Genomic DNA, 22546 nt, shown 5'->3' with positions numbered 1-22546 from the left:
AGTTTAAAAAATTTAAAAATAAAACAAAAAACTCAAAAAAGATAAAGTATTCCAATTGGTGAACAGTTTTAGTCTACAAAGTCTCTACTACAATTTTAAGTAAATACGCAATATTACTCCCTAAGAAACTTCATGACAAATTATAGATATATCATGTTGGAGATAGCCTTTTAATACAGGCAGGGACTCAGAGTGTATTTCTGTAAACTGTGCAATCCAGGATTCACATTATAAAATTAATAAAGGCATGACATTTTAAAAAGTGAATTTTGCAGTAGTTTAAAACAATAAAACAAACTCAGCAGCAGTTCCTTGATGTTATTCTGTGTGCATTTTGTGAGTCTATGGGTCTATGGGTCACAGAGAATGAAAGATACTGAAAGCAGTAACTCCAGGAAGCGAATTGCAGACACTGCTGTCCTGGTAAATATGCCTTCTGATTTTCTCATAAAATTCTGTAAACATCTTATGCCAAAAACTGCTAGTTATCAATTCCAGTATCTATTCTATTCTTCTTCCTTAATAACAGAACCCCCAGTTTTTAGCTGGACACACAGCTGGAATAAAGACTATATTCTTTAGTGTGGGAGGATAATACGTTAGAGGAAGTAACATGTGCAATTTCTAGAAAATATGTTAAAGGGAAGAGTATCCTTTCTTTATCTTTTCCTCCTATCTGCTGGCTGGGATGTAGAGGTTGAGGAGCCTAATGAGCCCTGGGGCAGTTGCTAACGATGGCTGTGGCAGATTATTTTATTTTCTCACAATCTTCCTTTCTTTCCTGTCCTAGTTATGTCTGGATGGGAGAAGTATACTTCTTGTTTAGGACAATGAAATGTTAGGACATGTGACACAAACAGAAGCTTTAAATATGCTCGTGTGGCTTGGCTTGATTTCTTGCTTCTGCCATCTGCCTTAAAAAACATACGGCCCAGGTAGCTGCTGGTCCCGTGATGAGGAGACACATGGAACAGCTCTGAACCTAACCTAAGCCTGGAGCCAAGTCAAGTCCAGTGGATTCCAGCCAAGCCAACCAGATCTACATCTCATGAGTAAACAGTAAATGCTTGCTACTTCAAGGCACTGAGTTTTAGGGTTATTTGTTCTGTAGCGTATCTATGGCAAGAGTTGACTGACAAAACACCAGAGCAAAAAGATGGGAAGCTAGAAGAACATGATCGAGGAGTGACTATCCTAGCCTTTGGACTACCTAGCTCTGAACTTTTTTTACCTGACAAAAATATAAGCTTGTTTCTTGCCTGAGCTGCTATTATGTTTTTCTGCAACTTGCAGCCAAGACTAGTCCTAACAAACACATTCTTTCTTTCTACAATAGCTCCAAAGGCATCTCAAGGATATCTTGGCCTCCGGGCTGCCTTAACACCTTTTCCATCTTCCCTTTCCTCTCCTTCTTTTTTGTTGAGACAGGGTCTGGTTCTGTCGCCCAGATTGGAGTGCAATGGCGCAATCTCGGTTTACTGCAACCTCCTAGGCTCAAGCCATCCTCTGTCAGACTCTGAAGTAGCTGAGACTACAGGTGTGCACCACCAGGCCTGGCTAATTTTTTGCTTTTTTTTTTTTTTTTTTTTTTTGTAGAGACCGGATTTTACCATGTTGCCCAGGTTGTTTTCGAACTCCTGGACTCATGCGATCCTCCCACCTTGGCCTCCCAAAGTCTTTGTAAACTAATTCTAGAGAAAGAATCACACTGAGAGAACCCAGCTTCTTGAAGTTGGAATTTCAGTGCCAGGTCTTGGAAGCCAGCATATTACCTGGTTGTTTTTGCCGGGGCTTTGGCAAGTTTGTCACACATGTATGTGGGCACATGAGGATATTGCAAGGATGCAGCGATCCCTCCAGAAAGAGTTGTTTCGTCTGAGATATATGAATTCCTCCTAGTGGAGTTTTTGGCAATGTATTGGCCGGCACCAGAGCAAGACAATAAACCCCCACTTGATGAATGCTATCGATCGCCTAGAAAAATACAAACAAAAATACTCAATGAGATCACTTCTATTACATTTGACATATTCCTGGTATAATCCGTTATTTTACTCTACCATTTTTCTTGCTCTACCCATTCTAGATCTAGAATCTGGTAGATCATTAAGATTCCATATATCTAGAGATTTAAATATAATCATTAAGATAATACACATCTTTCAGCTGTGGCAGAGATTACAAGAAGAGAGGTAAGATACAATCTAAATGGACAAAGGTGGATACTGACTTGTAACTCTCAGTATGTTCTCTTTTTAAGTTTTTATTCTTTTTAGAGACAGGGTCTCACTCTGTCAGCTAGGGTGGAATGCAATGGCATAAGCCATGACAGCCCCAAACTCCTAAGCTCAAGTGATCCTCCTGCCTCAGCCTCCCAAGCAGCTGGGACTACAGAGATGCACCACTGCACCTGGCTAATTTAAAATACATTTTTTTCTTTTCTTCTTCTTTTTTTTTTTTTTTTTTAATTTTAAGGTTTTTGGAGAGATGGGGTCTCACTGTGCTGCCTAGGCTGGTCTTGAACTCCTGGTCTCAAGTGATGCTCCCACCTTGGCCTCCCAAAGTGCTGAGATTACTGTCATAAGCCACCATGCCCAGCCAATATGTTCTCTCTTAAGTGATAATGTCAAAAACCTATAAATTTGTTTTGGTTCCTTTAATCTTTTAGCTATCAGCCAACAACGCCTAATTAAACAGAGGTAAGGCATTTTTATTATGAACACAACAGCACTCTCTAAAGGAGCCCCCACTTAAGTGATTCACCATGTCACCATGCACCTCCTCTGAAAACCATCTGGGGTGAGGCCCACAGCACACCGAGCATTGGAGGCCACAAGCTACCCCGAGCGTACCTGTGCTCGCAGCCATGTAACTGCATGTTTGCTTAAAGTCAGCTGTGTTTCTACACTGTTTGACAGCTGTTCTTGTTTTCACACAATGTAATTAAATATTATGTTAACTGACAAAATACAAATGCAAAAACACAGAAGGAGCTATGCTTTGGAAAGATACACTAAAAGGGAGCTCCTGAAAAACCACTGATCATAGGTCAGGCAAGTTAATCCTAAAGTGAAGACATCCACTCAATCATTTTTCAAATACCCACATTCTGGTGCTAACTTTACAGAAAATAAAACCAGGCTGGCTATGGTGGCTCATACCTGTCATCTCGGCACTTTGGGAGGCCAAGGTGAGAAGATAGTTTGAGTTCAGGAGTTTGAGATCAGCCTGGGCAACATGGCAAAACCCCATCTCTATATTTTAATTTAAAAAAAAAAATTAAAAAGAAAAATGAGAAACTGAAGACAATGCATTTTGATATAGTTTATGGACGTAAGTGGACCTGGACCTCAAGTTGGTATATTCGTAATCACACTTCTCTACATCCAAGGAATACACATGTAGATATTTTCTATTAAAATTTAATACTTGAAGAATTTCTCATTATTATGAAACCCATCAACTTTTTTTTTTTTTTTTGAGTCAGAGTCTTGCATTGTTGCCACGCTGGAGTGCAATGGCGCGATCTTGGCTCACTGCAACCTCCGCCTCCCGGGTTAAGCAATTCTCCTGCCTCAGCCTCCAGAGTAGCTGGGATTACAGGCGCCTGCCACCCCGCCCGGCTAATTTTTTGCATTTTTATTAGAGACGGGATTTCACTATGTTGGCCAGGCTGGTCTCGAACTCCTGACTTCGTGATCCACCTGCCTTGGTCTCCCAAAGTGCTGGGATTACAGGCATGAGCCACTGTGCCCAGCCTTTTTTTTTTTTTTTTTTTTTTTTTTTTTTTTTTTTTTGAGATGGAATCTTGTTCTCTCTCCCAGGCTGAAGTGCAGTGGCACAATCTCAGGTCACCACAACCTCCACCTCCTGGGTTCAAACAATTTTCCTGTCTCAGCCTCTCCAGTATCTGGGATTACAGACATTTGCCACCACATCGGGCTAATTTTTGTATTTTTAGTAGAGACAAGGTTTTAACACATTGGCCAGGCTGGTCTTGAACTCCTGACCTCAAGTGATCCGCCCGCCCCGGCCTCCCAAAGTGCTGGGATTACAGACGTGAGCCATCCTGCCTGGCTAAAACTGACCAACTGTTAATACTAGTTAGGAGGTTTCTACCATATTACCCATAGGTCTTACTGAACAAGAGATACAATCTTAGAAGTAGAGTGGACTCACAGTTATGCATGTATGTATGTATGTATGTATGAATGACAGGGTCTTGCTCTGTCATCCAGGCTGGAGTGCAATGGTATGACCATAGCTCACTGTAACCTCAAATTGCTGGGCTCAAGTGATCCTCCTGCCCCAACCTCTCAAGTAACTGGGACCACAAGCAGTGCATCCAGCTAATTTATTTATTCATTTGTTTATTCTTTGCAGAGACAGGGTCTCACTCTATTGTCCCAGGCTGGTCTCGAACTCAAGTGACCCTCAGCTTCAGCTTCCCAAATTGTTGGGACTAGAAGCGTGAGCCACCATGTGTGGCCAAGGCCTTTTATTAAAACAATTTAAGGGGCCAGGCACAGTGACTCACACCTGTAATACCAGCACTTTGGGAGGCCGAGGTGGGTGGATCTCCTGGGGTCAGGAGTTTGAGACCACCCTGGCCAGCGTGGCGAAACCCCGTCTCTACTAAAAATACAAAAATTAGCTAGGTGTGGCGGCGGGTGCCTGTAATCCCAGCTACTTGGGAGGCTAAGGCAGGAGAATTGCTTGAACCTGGGAGGCGGAGGTTGCAGTGAGCCGAGATCATGCCACTGTACTCCAGCCTGGAGACAAGAGTGAAACTCCATCTCAAAAACAAAACACACCAAACCAAAACAAACAAACAAACAAAAAACAATTTAAAAGGGCAAAAGAATAAACTTGAAAATCACAATCCTCAGACTATCCTACCAACCAACACAGATGACTGGGAAATGGATAGTCTGGCAGAGTTCCTAAGTTTCTGTTTTTTTAGAATACACGGAAAGTTAGCAAATGTGCTACATGTAGCCTGAATTCCTCATTAAAAACACATGTGATAAGTCATCTACTAACTGCCTTTCCTTAGAAGGTGCTGAGTTAGGTATTTAGTTTATATTATACACAGACCTGGAATTCAACCACCTCTGGCCTTTAATCTATTAGAATACATGGTGTCATTTACTGTTCTACTATGGACTCAAATGCTCCAAGCTGATAAGTTACAAAGACTGCGAAAAGAATGGCCTGTTATCTCATGCCCAAATCGGAACCCAAATGACTTTCACAAGAGTTTGGATTAGTAAATTGGCACTGTAGTTAATTCCTATAGTTGCTTTCCAGGGAAAAGTAACAAATATCTTGGGAAATGTCAGGTATACTCACTTTTCTATAATAGAAGAAAACGTGTAATTCACCAAAGGTTCTACCATTATATGCCCCAAAGTTCATTCTGAACAAAATAAGGTTTCTGTCTGAAAATATGATTGGTATGAAAAATATTCTCTTTGCACATCTGCCCCTTAGCCATCTTTCAGAGATCTGCCCCATTGTACCTTCTTCATAGTCTTTCCTGACTAGTCTATCTTCAGTATATTTTCTTTTCTGATTTTCTACTACAAAGAGCCTATGCCATATCAGCTGATAATTCAGAATTGCAGACGCTGAGATAGAAAGAAATATTAAAAGTCATCTAGCAGCCAGGTGAGGTGGCTCACGCCTGTAATCCCAGCACCTTGGGAGGCTTGAGGTGGGTGGATCACCTGAGGTCAGGAGTTTGAGACCAGCCTGGCCAACATGGTGAAAACCCATCTCTACTAAAAATACAAAAAAATTAGCTGGGCATGGTGGTGGGTGCCTGTAATTCCAGCTACTCAGGAGGCTGAGACAGGAGAATCGCTTGAACCCAGGAGGCGGAGGTTGCAGTGAGTCAAGACCGTGCCATTGCACTCTACCCTGGGCAACGAGAGAGAAACTCTGGCTCAAAAAAAAAAAAAAAAGGTAATCTAGCAATACCACCATCTCATGCTTGCATTGTTTCTACAACATTGCTATTAACTAACAGTTAATAAATTCAAGTTCCCCAAGTAGAGAAGTTACAGACCTCGGGAACACTTCCACTGATACCTAAGTATAGCAAGGACAGGCCACACTTTCTTTGGACCGTCCACTTAGCCAACAAATATTTACTGAGCCTACTACGACGTCTACTAGCATGGCTATTGGGCTCTGGGGATTGAGCCCTGAACAAGAGAGACAAAAAATTCTTCATCTTGCCTTATATTATACTGGATATAGAAAACAATACCATAAACATACAAGATGTTAAGTGCTAAGTAGAAAAATAAAGAAGAGTGAAGGGACAGAGAATGAAAGGGAATATTAATTGAGAGGAAGCAGCCCTCTCTAATTGGAGACTATTCTTATAATTTTTTATTTTTCGAGACATGGGTTTCTGCTGTGTTGCACAGGTTGAAGTATAGTAGCTATTCACAGGTGCAACCATAGTGCACTACAGCCTCCACCTCCTGGGCTCAAGCGATCCTCCCACCTCAGCTTTCTGAGTAGCTGGGGCTACTGGTGCCTGTCACAGCACCTGGCTCATTATTACTATCATTATTATTCCTATTATTATGTTATTTTGAGCCAGGGTCTTCCTCTGTCACCCAGGCTAAACTGTAGTGGCATGATCATAGCTCACTGCAGTGCTGACCTACTGGGCTCAAGTGATCCTCCCACCTCAGCCTTTCAAGTAGCTGGGATCACAGGTGTACACAACTACACCTGGATAATTTTTTTTTTTTCTTTTTTTTTTTGAGACAGAGTCTCGCTCTGTCGCCCAGGCTGGAGTGCAGTGGTGTGATCTCGGCTCACTGCAAGCTCCGCTTCCCGGGTTCATGCCATTCTCCTGCCTCAGCCTTTCCAGTAGCTGGGACTACAGGCGCTTGCCACCATGCCCAGCTAATTTTTTTTTTTTTTTTTTTTATTTTTTAGTAGAGAGTGGGTTTCACCGTGTTAGCCAGGATGGTCTCGATCTCCTGAACTCATGATCCACCCAACTCAGCCTCCCAAAGTGCTGGGATGACAGGTGTGAGCCACCGCCTGGATAATTTTTTAAAAAATTTTGGTAGGGATGGATAATAACAATCACCATCATTATTTACTGAGTGCAGGTACTATATACTTCAATTAATTACCTCATTTAATCCTTCCAAATAGCTCTATAAAACAGATAATTTTATCCCACTTTGCAGGTTAGGAAACAAACTCAGTGAGGTTAAATGACTTGCCCAAGGGCACATACCTGGTAAGAAATGGAGCTGGGATTCCAAGTCTATGATTCCAAGCGAAGACTAGGCTCTTGTCATCAATCTAGCCTGCTCCCCACCACAGACATATTGCTTAGACTGAGCCCAAAGCATTCTCCTTCCCTCATGGTTTATCTCACCTAGCATCTCTAGCCCCACAGGAAAGCTCCTTCAGAGTAAAGCTAATAGCTGTATTTTCTTGGATCCCTCACACCGTCGGCACCACTTATGACACACAGTAAAACTGTGGCTGACTGTTGACAAGTGGATTGATTACTGCCAGAGATGTGTTCCACATATGACAGTTAAAACTTTCACAAGTAGTAAACACTCAGGCATGAAAGAATTTGCTGAGGCAAGTCAATTCCATTGTTTTTGGCAACCTGAGCAGAAAAATACTATGTAGTCCACAAGGAGAAATGGTATTAATTATCTGATTTTGCTAATAGTACCCAGAATATGCGAGCAATGATTGGCAAGAAAAAATAAGGTGGCATTACTGGCTGATTGAAGAAAATGAAATGCTTAGGCAGTGGTTGCTGCCACTGCTGACCTGACACAGACCCCAAGGTGTGCTCACCTGCAGCACGCGGCTCATCCACTGGAAACTATCTTCCTCGGAAGCGTCAGGTCTTTGTTCCGCAACCACCACAATGCGCTCATCATAAAATACAGACACAGAAAACACAGCAATTCTAAGAGAGACAGATCAAACACATCAGGACTCCCTTCACAACCAGTCCTATTTGCTTTGTTTAACTGGAATTACAGAGAGGAGACAACCCCACCATGCTACCCGAAATGAGTAGCTTAGAAAAGAAAATGTCATAATCATTACTCTCAAAATGAGCATTCATTCATTTAAATAATATGTATTAAGCACAACTGTCATGAATGTTGGGACATAGTGGTAAATAAGACAACGTTCTTGTCTTTGTGGCACTTATGTGTTAGAGACAGAACAAACACATAAATACAGAATAATGCCATGTTGCAATATACAAGGGGTGGAGTGGTGTGTAGGGTGGCGTATTACTGAGGGCAGGGTGGCTGGGGGGCGCCTCCCTGAGGAGCGGACATTGGAGCAGAGACCTGAATGAGGTGAGGACGCGAGCCACGCGAAGATCTGGAGGAAGAGGTTTCCGGGCAGAAGGAACGGAAAGCGAAAAGGTTCTGAGGTAGGGACGAGCTTGGCAGGTTTGAGGAACAGCAAGAAGGCCAGTGTGCCTGGAGCAAAGTGGTGAAGCAGAGACCGGGAGGGAGAGAGGTCAGACCCAGGCCAGGGCAGATCACAGTGGACCTGAGAGGCCATGGGAGAGAGGATGAAGTTGGTTCTGAGGGAGGTCTCCGCTCAAATGTCCCCTTACTAGTGAGGCACTCTCAGGCCACCTCATAGAAACTGGCAGGCCACCCCCACCCCCATGTGTTTTTCTCCACAGCACTTGTCACTGTCTCACACGTTATCTATTGCCCTGTTTATGTGGTTCCTGTCTGTTTCCCACAACAAGCATGTGAGCTTCACAAGGACAGAGACTTGGCCTGTTTTGTTCACTGCTGCAGCCGGAGCCTCCAGGACAGTGGCACAGTGTTGGCACCCAGTGAATATTTGTTGAATGAATGCATGAAAGAATGGGAAGGCACCAGAGAGCAGAGTCTGCCGGCATGCCTGCCTGACACCCTCCTTCGTTCCTTCCACACACATTCACCCAACACCTACCAGGTGTCCGGCACTACCGATTGCTGGGATATGACTGTGACCAAAGGCAGGTATAGTGCCCCATGGACTTTACATCTCATAGGAAGCCACACCACTACAAAAAAACTATACATTTCAGAAACTGTTTCATTAATTTTTCTTCTTAAAGGGACACCAAGTTTGCCTTAAAGAGATACATCCATGATTGCAAACTGCTGAATAGGACATCAACCACTCAAATATGTAGCAAATATCTTTTCTTACATTAATAAGCAAAGAAAAAAGATATCTAATTGACTTTGTCCATGGAATCTGAAATTATGTACTATCTCAATCCCCACATTAAAATCATATAATTTAATCAGAAACAAGAGAAACAATTCTTAGATGTAAATGCCTAAAGAGTAGCATCTATCTCAATTAGTCTGAATGGCACTACTTTTGCATTGAAGAAATGTAGGAAGTTAATGTTTTAGAATTCTCCTCAGTCCTCAGGATTCAACAAATGGTAATACTTTAAATCTGAAGTAGAGGATATAGTTGCATCTTAATCCTCTTAGTTACAGCTGAAGAACCAGATGTTGTGAAATATATATTAAAAGCCAGGCTAGGAAGAAGAAGAAGAAGAAAAAAAAAAAAAAAGCCAGGCTTATGCAATACTTAAAAAAAACAATCTGATCACTTGGAAAGAGAACCGACAAAATACAACTGAAATCACTATGTGAAGATCTATTTAGATTCCATTAAAAGGTGCTAACATCTGAATTTTGTACTACTCACCTTCCTCTATAAACAGTCTTTATTGCCTCTACAGCCAATCCAGTAGCAACAATGTCATCAGCGTTATGTCTCCGACCACTAACCATCAGTAAGCCATCCATTTTCCCAACCACGAACACCAAACTACCCTGAAAGGTAATGATGATTTGCCTTGATTTCCATGATTTAAACAATGAAACAGACATCTTTTAACTTCCCGCCTTTAGATAAATCTCATTTAAAAAATATTAAAAAGACAACTGCCATATTTTGTGGATTCTAGAGAAACCGTTTCACACCCTGGTATCTCTGAAATAAGCTGGGAAAAGAGTGGCATCTTAGAGCCAATGAGTTCTCACAGGATACCTAAGAAGGGAATTTACTCATATTTATTTTAGGGAGGAACTTTATAAGAAAACAACTAGGATTCCACCCAAGCATAGTTGATTTTCCCAGCCATGATTTATGTGTTAGTTTGCTTATGTTTCTATTCAGAGGATACAGAGGAAGAAAAATGTATTCATTTACTATTGGAATTTGGAGGAGATTAAAACAGTTTAAATAGGAGAATGACCGCTTCAGGTTGGTAAGGGTAATGCTGTTTCCATCTGGCAAGATTAGAACTAGGCTAATAAAGAAAAGTCTAAGGAACGCAGTAGGTGCCTTTCTTTTCCAATAAGAAAACAGAGCAGCAGGGAACTACTATCAAATCCCCAAAAGCATCACTGTATAATCTTCCCAGACTCATTTGCAGCAAATTAACTTTTATCATTCATTACAGAATTCCTAAATTTCTTAGTCCATTTACATATATTCGCCTACCTAGTAGTTATCTCCATGTGAATGTCACTCACTGATTTACTGAGCACAATGTACCCTACACAGTGACTGGGCCGTGTAAGACATAACCCATCTCCTCAACAAGCTACTGGTTCAACCTGTATGTCAGGAAAAAAGCAGCCATTTCCAACAGAGGCTGAAAAGCTATGGTGTTGGTAAGAGAATGAGACAGTCGCTGCCATTCCTTCATGTCCATTTCTCCATTTTGTTCACAGTAGGATAATTTTCACCTGGGCATGGTTGACCAAAATAAAGACTACATTCCAGTCTCCCTTGCAGCTAGGTGTGGCTGTAGGACTAGTTCAGACCAATAAGAGAAAGTGTTGCACAGCAGCTTCAGGGAATCTTCCTTTAAAGAAGAGGACTGCACCTTTCCCTGTTTCTTGGAATGCAGATGAGAGGCTTGGAGCTCCATCTTGGACCTCAATCATGGAGCTGTAAGCTAAAAGGAGGTGGGTCTCTGAGAATTTCCTGGTGCTAAGTGAAAAAGTCAAGAGTGATTCTCCTAGATCTATGTCCTCACCCACCCTGCCCCTCCATAAATGGCAAGGAAGAAATAAAATAAAATTAGATCTCTTATATGACTAAAGATGTTAAGTGGAAAAGAAGAGAGGGTAGGAGGTAATTAGAGATGAATGGAGGGATATGGGCTTAGTTAGGAATAATGACTATTACTTACAAAATAAAATCCTACTTCCCATGATGTCATGCAAAGCCCCTCCATGACCTAGAGCTCTGCCATCCTCAGGCTCATCAAGTTTGTTTTTGTTGTTTGAAATGAAGTCTTGCTCTGTTGCCCAGGTTGGAGCACAGTGGTGTGATCTCCACGTCCCAGGGTTCAAGCGATTTTCTTACCTCAGCCTCCCAAGTAGCTGGAATTACAGTCACACCCCACCACACCCAGCTTATTTTTGTATTTTTAGTAGAGACAGGGTTTTGCCATGTTGGCCAGCCTGGTCTCAAACTCCTGACCTCAGGTGATCCGCCCACCTCGGCCTCCCAAACTGCTGGGATTACAGGCGTGAGCCACCACGCCCAGCCCAAACTGTTTTCACTCAAAGGATTTACTATTACACATCACATAGTGCCAATCGTTTACATGAAGATGCTCTGTACACTATGTATTATAGTTTGTCTTTGCTACTGAAGATAACTTTTTTCAGCACGCTCTAACTTATTGCAACATGTTAATCAAATCAGAGAGAGATAGTGAGAATAAGTGAAAAGAGTTCTGAAAATAAAAAAATGTCTCATTATATCTTCTGACCTCAGTGGGGAAAAAAAGAAAATAAAAAATGTCTTAGTTTGAAGGAGTCAAATGAATCTGGGTAGTGGAAATGATAAACACTAATTCATTTTACGACATCCTTACAAGAACTGCTCTAAATATAAGTGAAGTGATTCTGTAACACTCTTGGACTAATCAGAATTTGTTCTGTTCTGTGAATTAAAGTCCAAATATTTGGATCAAATGTAACAAAATCAACATGAGAGCATCACTTACCGGCCCTACAAACCCCAGCAATCCTGATCGGATGAATGGCACATCCCCAACAGGAGAGCCTGCAGAATTCACTGGAATTACCTAACAGACAAAATAAAGTGAAAAACTTTGCTTTTTCTTAGAAAGTATATGTGATTTGTAAAAAGTGTTATTAAAATACATGCTCAGTGAAAAAGTAATATAATAGTGAATCCAGTAATTCCATCCCTTTTAAAGAGATAACAAATAATTACAATTTATTATCTCTCTGGACTTTTAAGAAGATATAAACATGTATACATAAATATATAAATATATGTATATATAAATAAATGTACTGAGTTTTTTTTTCAAACAGATATTATACTTCTTGCAACTTGTTTTTCTACAAAGTATATCTCAGATACCCTTCCAAGTTAGTAAGAGTTGACTTAGCCCACTTTGTAAAATAGCTCTGTAATATGCCATTTCATGGGGGACAGGACAGCATAGTCATTGGTGTCAATTCAATTTCTGGCTCTGCCACTTACTAGTAACATAGACTTTGGGCAAGTGCCTGGATTTTTCTGAACCTCTGTTTTGCAGCCATTTAATGGAGTACTCTGTGCCTCTCACAGGCTTGGAGTAAAGATTAAGGAATGCAAACAGATTTGCAGAAACAAGTATGGTATCTGACCCAGAGTCAGTATTCAGGAAATGGTAGCTATTAGAATGTAACCAGTCTTTTATTACAGCTGGATAGGCCATTCTAATGTTTCACTATTATAAAGGTGCTTTAATGAATAGTGCTGTATTCATTTATGCATCTGTACAAAAGACATCCGTCTTTTCAATTTTAATTTGCTGGCCTCTAAAACCATTGGATCCATATACACTCATTAATACCATATTAGAATGTCTGGTTTTTCCCATGTCCTGCCTAATACCGTGTGCGATCCATTTTTCCAAACTTTGCCAATCAAGTACCAAAAAATATATCCCATTGTTAATTCATTAAAAAAAAAAATCTTTTTTTTTTTAAATGAGATTAGTCTCACTTTGTTGCCCAGGCTGGAGTGCAATGGTGCAATCATAACTCACCGCAGCCTCAAACTCCTAGGCTCAAACAATCCTCCCACCTCAGCCTCCCAAGTAGCTGGGAATACAGGTGTGCGTTACCACGCCTGGCTAATTTTTAATGTGTTTGTAGAGATGAGTCTCGCTATGTTGTCCAGACTGGTATTGAACTCCTAGCCTCAAGCAATCCTCCTGCCTTGGCTTCCCAAAGTGTTGGGATTACAGGAGTGAGCCACCATACTCAGACTTAAAAAAAAGTATTTAAATTCAAGACAGTAGACATTAATCCCATTATTGCTTTAATTGCATTTCATAAGTAGTATGTCTGAATTTCTTCTCCTTTGTTTTCTGGGCATTTGTATTTCTTTTGTGAGTAGCCTATTCATGTCTCTTACCTATTTTTTCTACCTGATAGCTGCCCCCTACCCTTTCTTTTCTTTTTTTTTTAAGAGATGAGTTCTTACTATGTTGCCCAGGCTGGAATGCAGTGGCTAGTCACAGGTGCGATAATGCTGCAGTACAGCCTTGACCTCCTGGGCCCATGTGATCTCATCTCACACTCCAGAATAGTTGGGACTACAGGTGTGAACCACAGCACCCAGATAATTTTTTTTTCAAGACAGAGTTTTTTGCTCTGTTACCCAGGCTGTAGTGCAGAGGCACAGTCTCGACTCACTGCAAACTCTGCCTCCTGGGTTCCAGCGATTCTCCTGCCTCAGCCTCCTGAGTAGCTGGGATTACAGGCGTCCACCATCAACACGCGGCTAAGTTTTGTATTTTTAGTAGACGAGGTTTCACCATGTTGGCCAGGCTGATCTTGAACTCTTTTTTTTTTTTTGAGATGGAGTCTTGCTCTGTCGCCCAGACTGGAGTGCGGTGGCACAGTCTTGGCTCACTGCAAGTTCCGCCTCCTGGGTTCAAGCCATTCTCCTGCCTCAGCCTCCCGAGTAGGCGGGACTACAGGCACCCACCACCACACCCAGCTAATTTTTTGAATTTTTAGTAGAGATGGGGTTTCACCATGTTAGCCAGGATGGTCTCGATCTCCTGACCTCGTGACCCGCCTGCCCCAGCCTCCCAAAGTGCTGGGATTATAGGCATGAGCTACCACACCCAGCCAGTCTTGAACTCTTCACCTCAGGTGATCCACCCACCTCAGACTCTCGAAGTGCTAGGATCACAGGTATGAGCAACTGCTCCCAGCCTCATCTGGATAATTTTTAAGATTTATTTTTTATACAAAATAATAATTATAACATCATGAAATGCTTATCAGTACCAGACATGGTTTACTTGCTTTACAGTTAATCCTCAAATTAATCCTATAGAAACAGCATTAGTATTTCCATTTTACAGATGAAGAAGTGAGTTTCACTTGCCTCAAATAGCTAGCACATGGGAGTGATGGAAAATCAACTCTCTGTTACCATACATGTCACAAAAGTTTTTCTCCCTGGTAGCATTATTTATAAAATATTTTTATTTTCTGACTAGTCGATACTAGATCTTGGCCCAGTGTGGTGGTTCACACCTGTAATCCCAGCACTTTGGGAGGCAGAGGAGGGTGGATCACCTGAAGTCAGGAGTTCAAGACCAACCTGGCCAAGATGATGAAACCCCATCTCTACTTAAGATACAAAAAAACTAGCCAGGGGTGTGGCAGGCACCTGTAATCCCAGCTACTCAGGAGGCTGAGGCAGAAGAATTGCTTGAACCCGGGAGGCAGAGGTGGCAGTGAGCCGAGATCGCGCCATTGCACTCCGCCTGGGTGACAGAGTGAGGCTGCACCTAAAAAAAAAACCCCAAAACCACAAAACAAATTCAAAACCAAGATCTTTTCTCCAGTGAAATGTTAACTACATTGGTAAACTCTCTCAGGATTTAAATGCAAGAAACCAGGAAGAAAAATACTGGGAACTTTAATTTGGAAAACCCAGATACTAGCTTTGTCCTTTCTGGTAGGATTTTTATTCTACTTCACTATCACGAAATTTACACTGCAGACTTCAAATTTTCTTCATCACTATAGGCCTAGCAGTTTGGTATTAAGTCTTGAGAATTCTGGCTAGGGAACTGCCTCATAGGAAAGGCAATGAAATAAAATATTATCAGTATCTTCAAACACTGCTTGAGGCTCTTGTTTTTAGTAAGGAAAAGTCAATGAAGAAAAATTACAGACACAATGGCTCATGCCTGTAATCCTTGCACTTTGGGAGGTCAAGATGAGAGGATCATCTGAGGCCAGGAGTTGAAGGCTGCAGTGAGCTATGATTGAGCCACTGTATTCCAGCCTGGGTGACAGAGATAAATAGGGTGAGATTTAAATTAGTTAAATGTATATATATGTTCAAGGGAGGTAAATCAATCACCTAGGAAAGTAAAGCAAGAGACTGGCAGTAAACACATGCTTGAAGAGCTTATGAATGCCCACGCCTGGCATGGTGAATTTCTCTGGTCCCTAAAATGTATCCTGAGACAGGTTAATTCCAATTATTAAATGTAGACAATTAACCGCCCCTGTTCTGACTTCCAGGTTCACTAGGCAGTTTCCATTACAACCTGGCTTCACATGCAGAAGTGCCTGCTGGAAAACCATGTGCTAGTTTAGCTAGAATGTGCTGGCCCCACAAGAACATGAGCTCCACAAGGAGCTTTGTTTTGTTTTCTGATGAACTCCAAGCATCTGGAACATTACCAGACACATAAAAGGTGCTCAAAAAATATTTGTCTGACTGAAAGACTGAATAATATGAGCAACCTGACTCCTGTGAAAGGACAGTCTTCATTTTTAATTAGTAACTGAGCAAAATTGGAGTTTACTCTCGAAATTAAATTTGAATTTACAAAGCTCAAACCATGGTAAATTCACCAGAGTGGATTTTTGTGAGGCCTCTTACCGCTTTTTTTTTTTTTTAATTTTGTTGTTTTTCTTTGTGTGTGTGTGTGTGCATGCGTGTGTTTTTGAGACAGGGTCTTGCTCTGTGCCCTAAGCTGGAATGCAGTGGCATGATCATAGCTCACTGCAGCCTTGAATTCCTGGGCTCAAGGGATCCTCCTGCATCAGCCTTTTGAGTAGCTGGGACCACAGCCAGGCACCACCATGCCTGGCTAATTTTTTAAATTTTTTGGTAGAGATGGGATCTTGCTACATTGCCTAGGCTGGTCTCAAACTCCTGGCCTCAGCAATCCTTCCACTTCAACCTCCAACGGTGTTGGGATTACAGGCATGAGCTACCATGCCCAGCTTATCTTACCCTTTTTAAAAATCTAACAGATACACAACAGCACTTACTATATGCCAGATGCTCTTTCTAAGCACTTTATAAAACATTAACTCAATTAGTGCTCACAACAATCCTATGACATAGATACAATTATTACCCACATTTTAAAGATAAGGAAATTGGGGCACAGAGAGGTTAACCAACTCACCCAAGGTCACCTAGTGACTGGCAGAGTCAGAATTTGAACTTAGACAAGTCTAGCTCTAGAGTACACACTCTCAACCACATGTTATGCTATGTCCCATCAACCAGGGGATCTGCCCTCGTAACATTCTGACCTCACCAAACATTTTCCCTGTGAAATGTTAATATCATGTACCTCAAATGTATTTTTTGTCACACCGGCAAGCCCAAAGTACATCATGCCTCCAGTTCTAGAGCTAACACAGATTTCTCCAATTTCATCTGTTTTGCAGAGCTGGGGAGGTCCATCTGGTTTCACAATGCACATCATCCCTAACGTACAGAAAATACAGGTTAAGGGACAAAGATTCTAGAAAACCTTTGTAAAATAACAACTCCATCTGTGAACCCAAGAAAGTCTTGCTTTTACTGAGTGGCATTAAGTAAAAATACCAAACAGGAATGCTAAACATAAACCTGAAACTACATAAGTATATTTGAAATGTAAAGCTTGTATAGACAGCGACATATTAAAGATGAATGCAAAGCCCAAATAAACAGGTTAGATGAATGAGGTGTTACCCTTAGCAGGTCAAACTCAAAACACTCATGGAAGCAGTATGCTCTAATTTTCTGTCAGTCCCAATGGCTTGGCAATCACAGTGAAAACCAGATAACTTTAATATCTCTAGTATTTGGCCTTCCAGGTAAAGAAGTGGACCTGAAGCATTCACAATTGGTAAGTCATACAATACTGCAGGAAGGTCGGCATAATTATGATGACTTAACTATTAGAGAGGCTCTGAGAAATTAAATGAGTTAAGTACTGAATTAAGGAGTCCTGGTTTGAGATTCTGTATTTTATCAGGCTCTATTATCTCTGATGACAAATCTTTATGAAAAACCAAATGGTGCTCCTCACAACTCACCACCAGGCATTACATGCCCCACATCCTGGACTGTCAGTGCTGAATTTTTGTCTTCAGTATTGACCCGTATTACCCCATAGCTCAATCCATTCATTGAGAGAATGGCTCTTCCTGGCAAAGGGGCTCCTGGAACTCCAGGCCTGAAAAGAAAAGCCCATCAAGTTTGGTGAATGAAATAACATCAAGAGAAAAATACAAATACATAGGAAGATAAATTTCCTCTGGCTACAATACCAAAAAATTCTCCATTTTCTCTCCCCAAAATATGCCAAATTAGAGCTGGGTGTGGTGTCTCACACCTGTGATCCCAGCAACCGCTGAGGCAGGAGGATTGCTTGAGGCCAGGAGTTCAAGACCAGCTTGGGCAACATAGTGGGACCCCATTTCTACAAAAAATACAAAAATTAGCTGGGTATGACGGCACACACCTGTAGTCCCAGCTACTTGGGAGGCTAAGGTGGGAGAACCATCTAAGTCTGGGAGGTTGAGGCTACAATGAACTATGAGCATGTCACTGTGCTCCAGCCTGGATAACAGAGGAAGACCCCATCTCTAAAAAATTAAATTAAAAAAAAGTGTAGTGTAGTAAACACATAAACCAGCAACATGGTCATTTATTATCATCATCATCAAGTATTGCGTACTGGGCCAGGCTCGGTGGCTCATGCTTGCAACCCCAGCACTTTGGAAGGCCAAGGAAGGAGGACTGCTCAAAGCCAGTTATTTGAGACCAGCCTGGGCAACATAACAAGAACCTATCTCTACAAAAAAATTTAAAAATTAGCCAGGCTTGGGGGTACACGCCTGTAGTCCTAGCTACTCAGGAAGTTGAGGCAGGAGGACTGTTTGAGCCCAGGAGATCGAGGCTGCAGTAAGCCATCATTATGCCACTGCACTCCAGCCTGGGTGACAAAGAGGGACCCTATCTAAAAAAAAAAAGTATATCTATATACACACACACACATTCACTGATACTTACATATGTAGTAGTCTTGAGTATACTATAGATACACTATCCATACTTAAGCTACAAACAGGGACAGTCTATTTCTAATCTAAGGTGCTATGGATTCCGAAGAGCAAAATGGCACAGAAAAAGAGCTAATTCACAAATACAAAATTACATTAAATTTTTCAGTTTACTACATACACTTTGAGGAAGAGTGGGAAAAATGAGACGCTTGAAACTACTCAGAAAATTAGTTAACACCCCTTTGTCATCTCCTGGTAAATACTGTACATTTCATCCAAGCTGTAACATACATCAAGAGCATCTGACATCCTGAACAGTACCTGCGGATTGCTACAGTCATGGCTTCAGCAGACGTGGCGCACGGACAGATGGCCTCAGGCTTCAGTCCATGGCTTTGGAACAGACTCAGGAAGGCATCACAGGATGATACAGACCCTAAGGAGTTGGAACAGATCAACCTGAAGCTGAAATTGTGATTTTCATTACTGCAGGAAAATAGTAAAGAATAGAAAGCTGGCCGGGCGCGGTGGCTCAAGCCTGTAGTCCCAGCACTTTGGGAGGCCGAGGCGGGTGGATCACGAGGTCAGGAGATCGAGACCATCCTGGCTAACATGGTGAAACCCTGTCTCTACTAAAAATACAAAAAACTAGCCGGGCGTGGTGGCGGGCGCCTGTAGTTCCAGCTACTCGGAGGCTGAGGCAGGAGAATGGTGTGAACCCGGGAAGCGGAGCTTGCAGTGAGCCAAGATCGTGCCACTGCACTCCAGCCTGGGCGACAGAGCTAGACTCCGTCTCAAAAAAAAAAAAAACAACAACAAAAAACCACAATAATAGAAAGCTGACATACTTATTTCTCATGAGAACCCATATTGTATATTGTTAATTCCACACAAATATTTTACTGTCCCTGTGAGATGGTTTGATATGTTTCAAGGACAAATTAATGCTCATCCAGTCCATAAAAGGTTACTGACACTATTTAAAGTTACACCTTGGAATAAGGGTGCTCCTATGAGACTGACAAATCAGTATCAGAGATAACACTGCAGGTAACATGCAGCCAGTTTATAATTTAGCAACTCTTCCTGAGGAACTGTCATAGGCAGTGCAATTTAATATTGGCTTAGCTCCACCTTCTATATGATATTAAGGTCAAGCCTATGTCTGTGTTTTAGACTATGATGATCAATGTGACTATGGACAAAAGTCCATTATGACAAATAGCGTAGTGCTCTACCTGATTCTACTGTGTGAAGGATCAGGATTTGTGGGCTTGTAGAGGAAAGCAGGTAACACAGGAATACCCAGTTACATGACAGAAAGAGGTTATACATGAATGAGCCAAAAAGAATGGTTTAAAAGCTTATAGATCCATCAAAAGATGAATGAGTAAATACAATGCGGTATAACTATATAATGGACGATTTCTTGGTAGTAACAAGGAATGCAGAAGTACTGACAGATACTACAACATGGATGAACGTTGAAAAACATGCTAAAAGAAGCCCATCACAAAGACCACATACTGTATGACTGCATTTACAAGAAATGTTCAGAAGAGGCAAATCTAGGGAGACAGGCAATCGATTAGCAGTCATCTAGGGCTGGGGGCAGGGGGAAAAATGGGGAGTGATTGATAATGGGTATGTGGTTTCTTTTTGGGTGATGAAAATGTTCTAAACTTAGATTGTAATGATGGTTGCACCAAAACCACTGAATTACACACCTTAAATGAGTGAGTTTTTCAGTATGTGAATTACATCTTAGTACAGGGCAAAAACCCCTAATCTATCAAAACACAGGATATTCCCAGACCCACAGTGCAGAAATACTCACAGGGGTTAGCTCCATCAGTCACAATTAACATTCGGAGGGAACTCAAGCTCACGTCTCTTTGGTCCCGATGTGCCATCATAGCCCAGTGCAAGTCCCGACATTTTACTAAAGCTACCTTGGCTATAAATTCAAAAGGGATGAAGTTAACATACACAATAAATTTCGTACATATGTAATATACCATAATAAAGACATTTTTACTTATTTGGGGAATCAGGATATTTGCTTGGAGAAAATAAAAAAGGTTTCAAAGAGATCGTGCCAATAGCTCAGAGGCAGAAATTATCACATTTAGACAACTGACTGGACCTACAATTGTCTGTTCACTGAGACCCTCTAGGCAGGTCACAGTATCCCAGCCAAGGAAATTGTGAATACCAAGACACTCAAATCTAATTTAAGGCTCGCATTTGGAAAAAATTCATCTCAATGCTTAAGACAGGACAACAGTGAGATGAACAGGTAAGGTACCTAATTCTGTAGTAACTGAACTCTACAGTTAAGGGACAGGGGCATAGAAATGTTTCTAACAAAGGCAATTTGAAATTCTCTGAAATCCCTGAAATCTTAATTCAAACAGTCACATAATTAAAGCTCAGATGCTGCGGGTGACTACCTTTGTGAGCATGTACTCTTTGGACCCAAGAGAGAGGACAGGTTTTCATAACAGAGTAGGGTACGCTAATTGTGTGCATCTTATTCATTACATTCTGAAAAACAAAGAAATAAGAAAAGTAATCAATACAAAATACATACTTAGTATTTTAAAATTGAGCTGATATTTTGTTAGCAATTTTAATTATACAAGTAATACTCAAATACATGCTCTTTGAAAACAATCTTAAATATTAAATATAAGATTGAAGTTCCTTTTTTTTTTTTTTTTTTTTTTTTTTTTTTTTTTTGAGACGGAGTCTCGCTCTGTTGCCCAGGCTGGAGTGCAGTGGCCAGATCTCAGCTCACTGCAAGCTCCACCCCCGGGTTCACGCCATTCTCCTGGCTCAGCCTCCCGAGTAGCTGGGACTACAGGCGCCCGCCACCTCGCCCGGCTAGTTTTTTGTATTTTGTAGTAGAGACGGGGTTTCACCGTGTTCGCCAGGATGGTCTCGATCTCCTGACCTCGTGATCCGCCCGTCTCGGCCTCCCAAAGTGCTGGGATTACAGGCTTGAGCCACCGCGCCCGGCCCAAGATTGAAGTTCCTTTTGAAAACAATCTTAAATATTAAATATAAGATTGAAGTTCCTTTAACACCTACCCTCCAACCTGGTTCCCTCCTCTCCTCGTCAGAGATAATCAGTTACAAATTTGACAGATACCCTTCCAATCTTTCTTCAATGCATTTTCACAGACATTTGTTCCCATAGAAACATATAAGTATTTTTAAACATAAAAGGCATCATATTATATATATATCTGTAACTTGCTTTTTTCATTTAAATTGTTTTAGAGCTAAATCTACGCATATCAGTACAAGAGATCTACATAATTCTTTTTGAACTGCAGCACAGTATTCCATTGTTTGGCTACATCACAATTATTTAGGCATTTCCCTATTAATGACAATTTTTTGCTACTACAAAAAGTGTTTCAAGAAGCACATTCCTACTCCCTTCCCTGGGCTTATGCAAGTATTTCCATATATGGATATGTAGCACTGCTGTCACATGGGATATGCTTTTTAAAAAAAAAGAGAGAGAGAGAGAGAGAGAGAGAGACAGGGCTTTCACTATGTTGCCCAGGTTGGCCTCCAACTCCTGAACTCAAGTGATTCTCTTGCCTCAGCCTCCAGGGTAGCTGGGACTGGTGTATGTACGTATGTACGTATGTATGTATGTATGTATGTATGTATGTATGTATGTATTTATCTGAGACAGAGTCTTGCTCTGTTGCCCAGGCTGGAGTATAGTGGTGTGATCTTGGCTCACTGCAACCTCCACCTCCTGGGTTCAAACAATTCTCCTGCACAGCCTCCCGAGTAGCAGGGATTACAGTCGTGCACTACCACATCCAGTTAATTTTTGTATTGTTAGTATAGTCGGGATTTCACCATGTTGGCCAGGCTGGTCTTGAACTGCTGACCTCAGGTAATTCGCCTGCCTAAGACTCCCAAAGTGCTGCTGATTACAGGCCTGAGTCACAGTGCCCAGCTGTAGCATATGCTTTTAAAATGTTAACAGACTCTGCCAAACTGCCCTCCAACCCACTTAATGCTTTTATCATGTTCGTACTTGCCACAGGCCACAAAGGGGTAGGTGGGCATCACAAAGCAAGAAATCAAAATGTCCCTGTTTC

At 41.5% G+C, this 22546-nt stretch overlaps 1 protein-coding gene across 5 annotated transcripts in view; it reads right to left on the bottom strand.

Moving 5' to 3' along the window:
- DIP2B (disco interacting protein 2 homolog B) overlaps positions 1 to 22546 on the bottom strand; it is a 255922-nt gene that overhangs the window by 30924 nt on the left and 202452 nt on the right. For all 5 annotated transcript variants that reach the window (XM_050748648.1, XM_050748650.1, XM_050748649.1 and 2 more), the window contains 9 exons: positions 20870 to 20963; positions 20254 to 20373; positions 18738 to 18852; positions 17445 to 17584; positions 16712 to 16848; positions 12074 to 12154; positions 9751 to 9878; positions 7855 to 7969; positions 1773 to 1974 (listed from right to left, as the gene is read on the bottom strand). In XM_050748648.1, coding sequence (XP_050604605.1) covers positions 1773 to 1974; positions 7855 to 7969; positions 9751 to 9878; positions 12074 to 12154; positions 16712 to 16848; positions 17445 to 17584; positions 18738 to 18852; positions 20254 to 20373; positions 20870 to 20963 — 1132 coding nt within the window. The remainder of the gene's footprint in view (positions 1 to 1772; positions 1975 to 7854; positions 7970 to 9750; positions 9879 to 12073; positions 12155 to 16711; positions 16849 to 17444; positions 17585 to 18737; positions 18853 to 20253; positions 20374 to 20869; positions 20964 to 22546) is intronic.

The sequence above is a fragment of the Macaca thibetana genome, chromosome 11, assembly GCF_024542745.1.
Source record: "Macaca thibetana thibetana isolate TM-01 chromosome 11, ASM2454274v1, whole genome shotgun sequence".
NCBI lineage: Eukaryota > Metazoa > Chordata > Mammalia > Primates > Cercopithecidae > Macaca > Macaca thibetana.
This window is presented reverse-complemented; position numbering and strand designations above follow the sequence as displayed.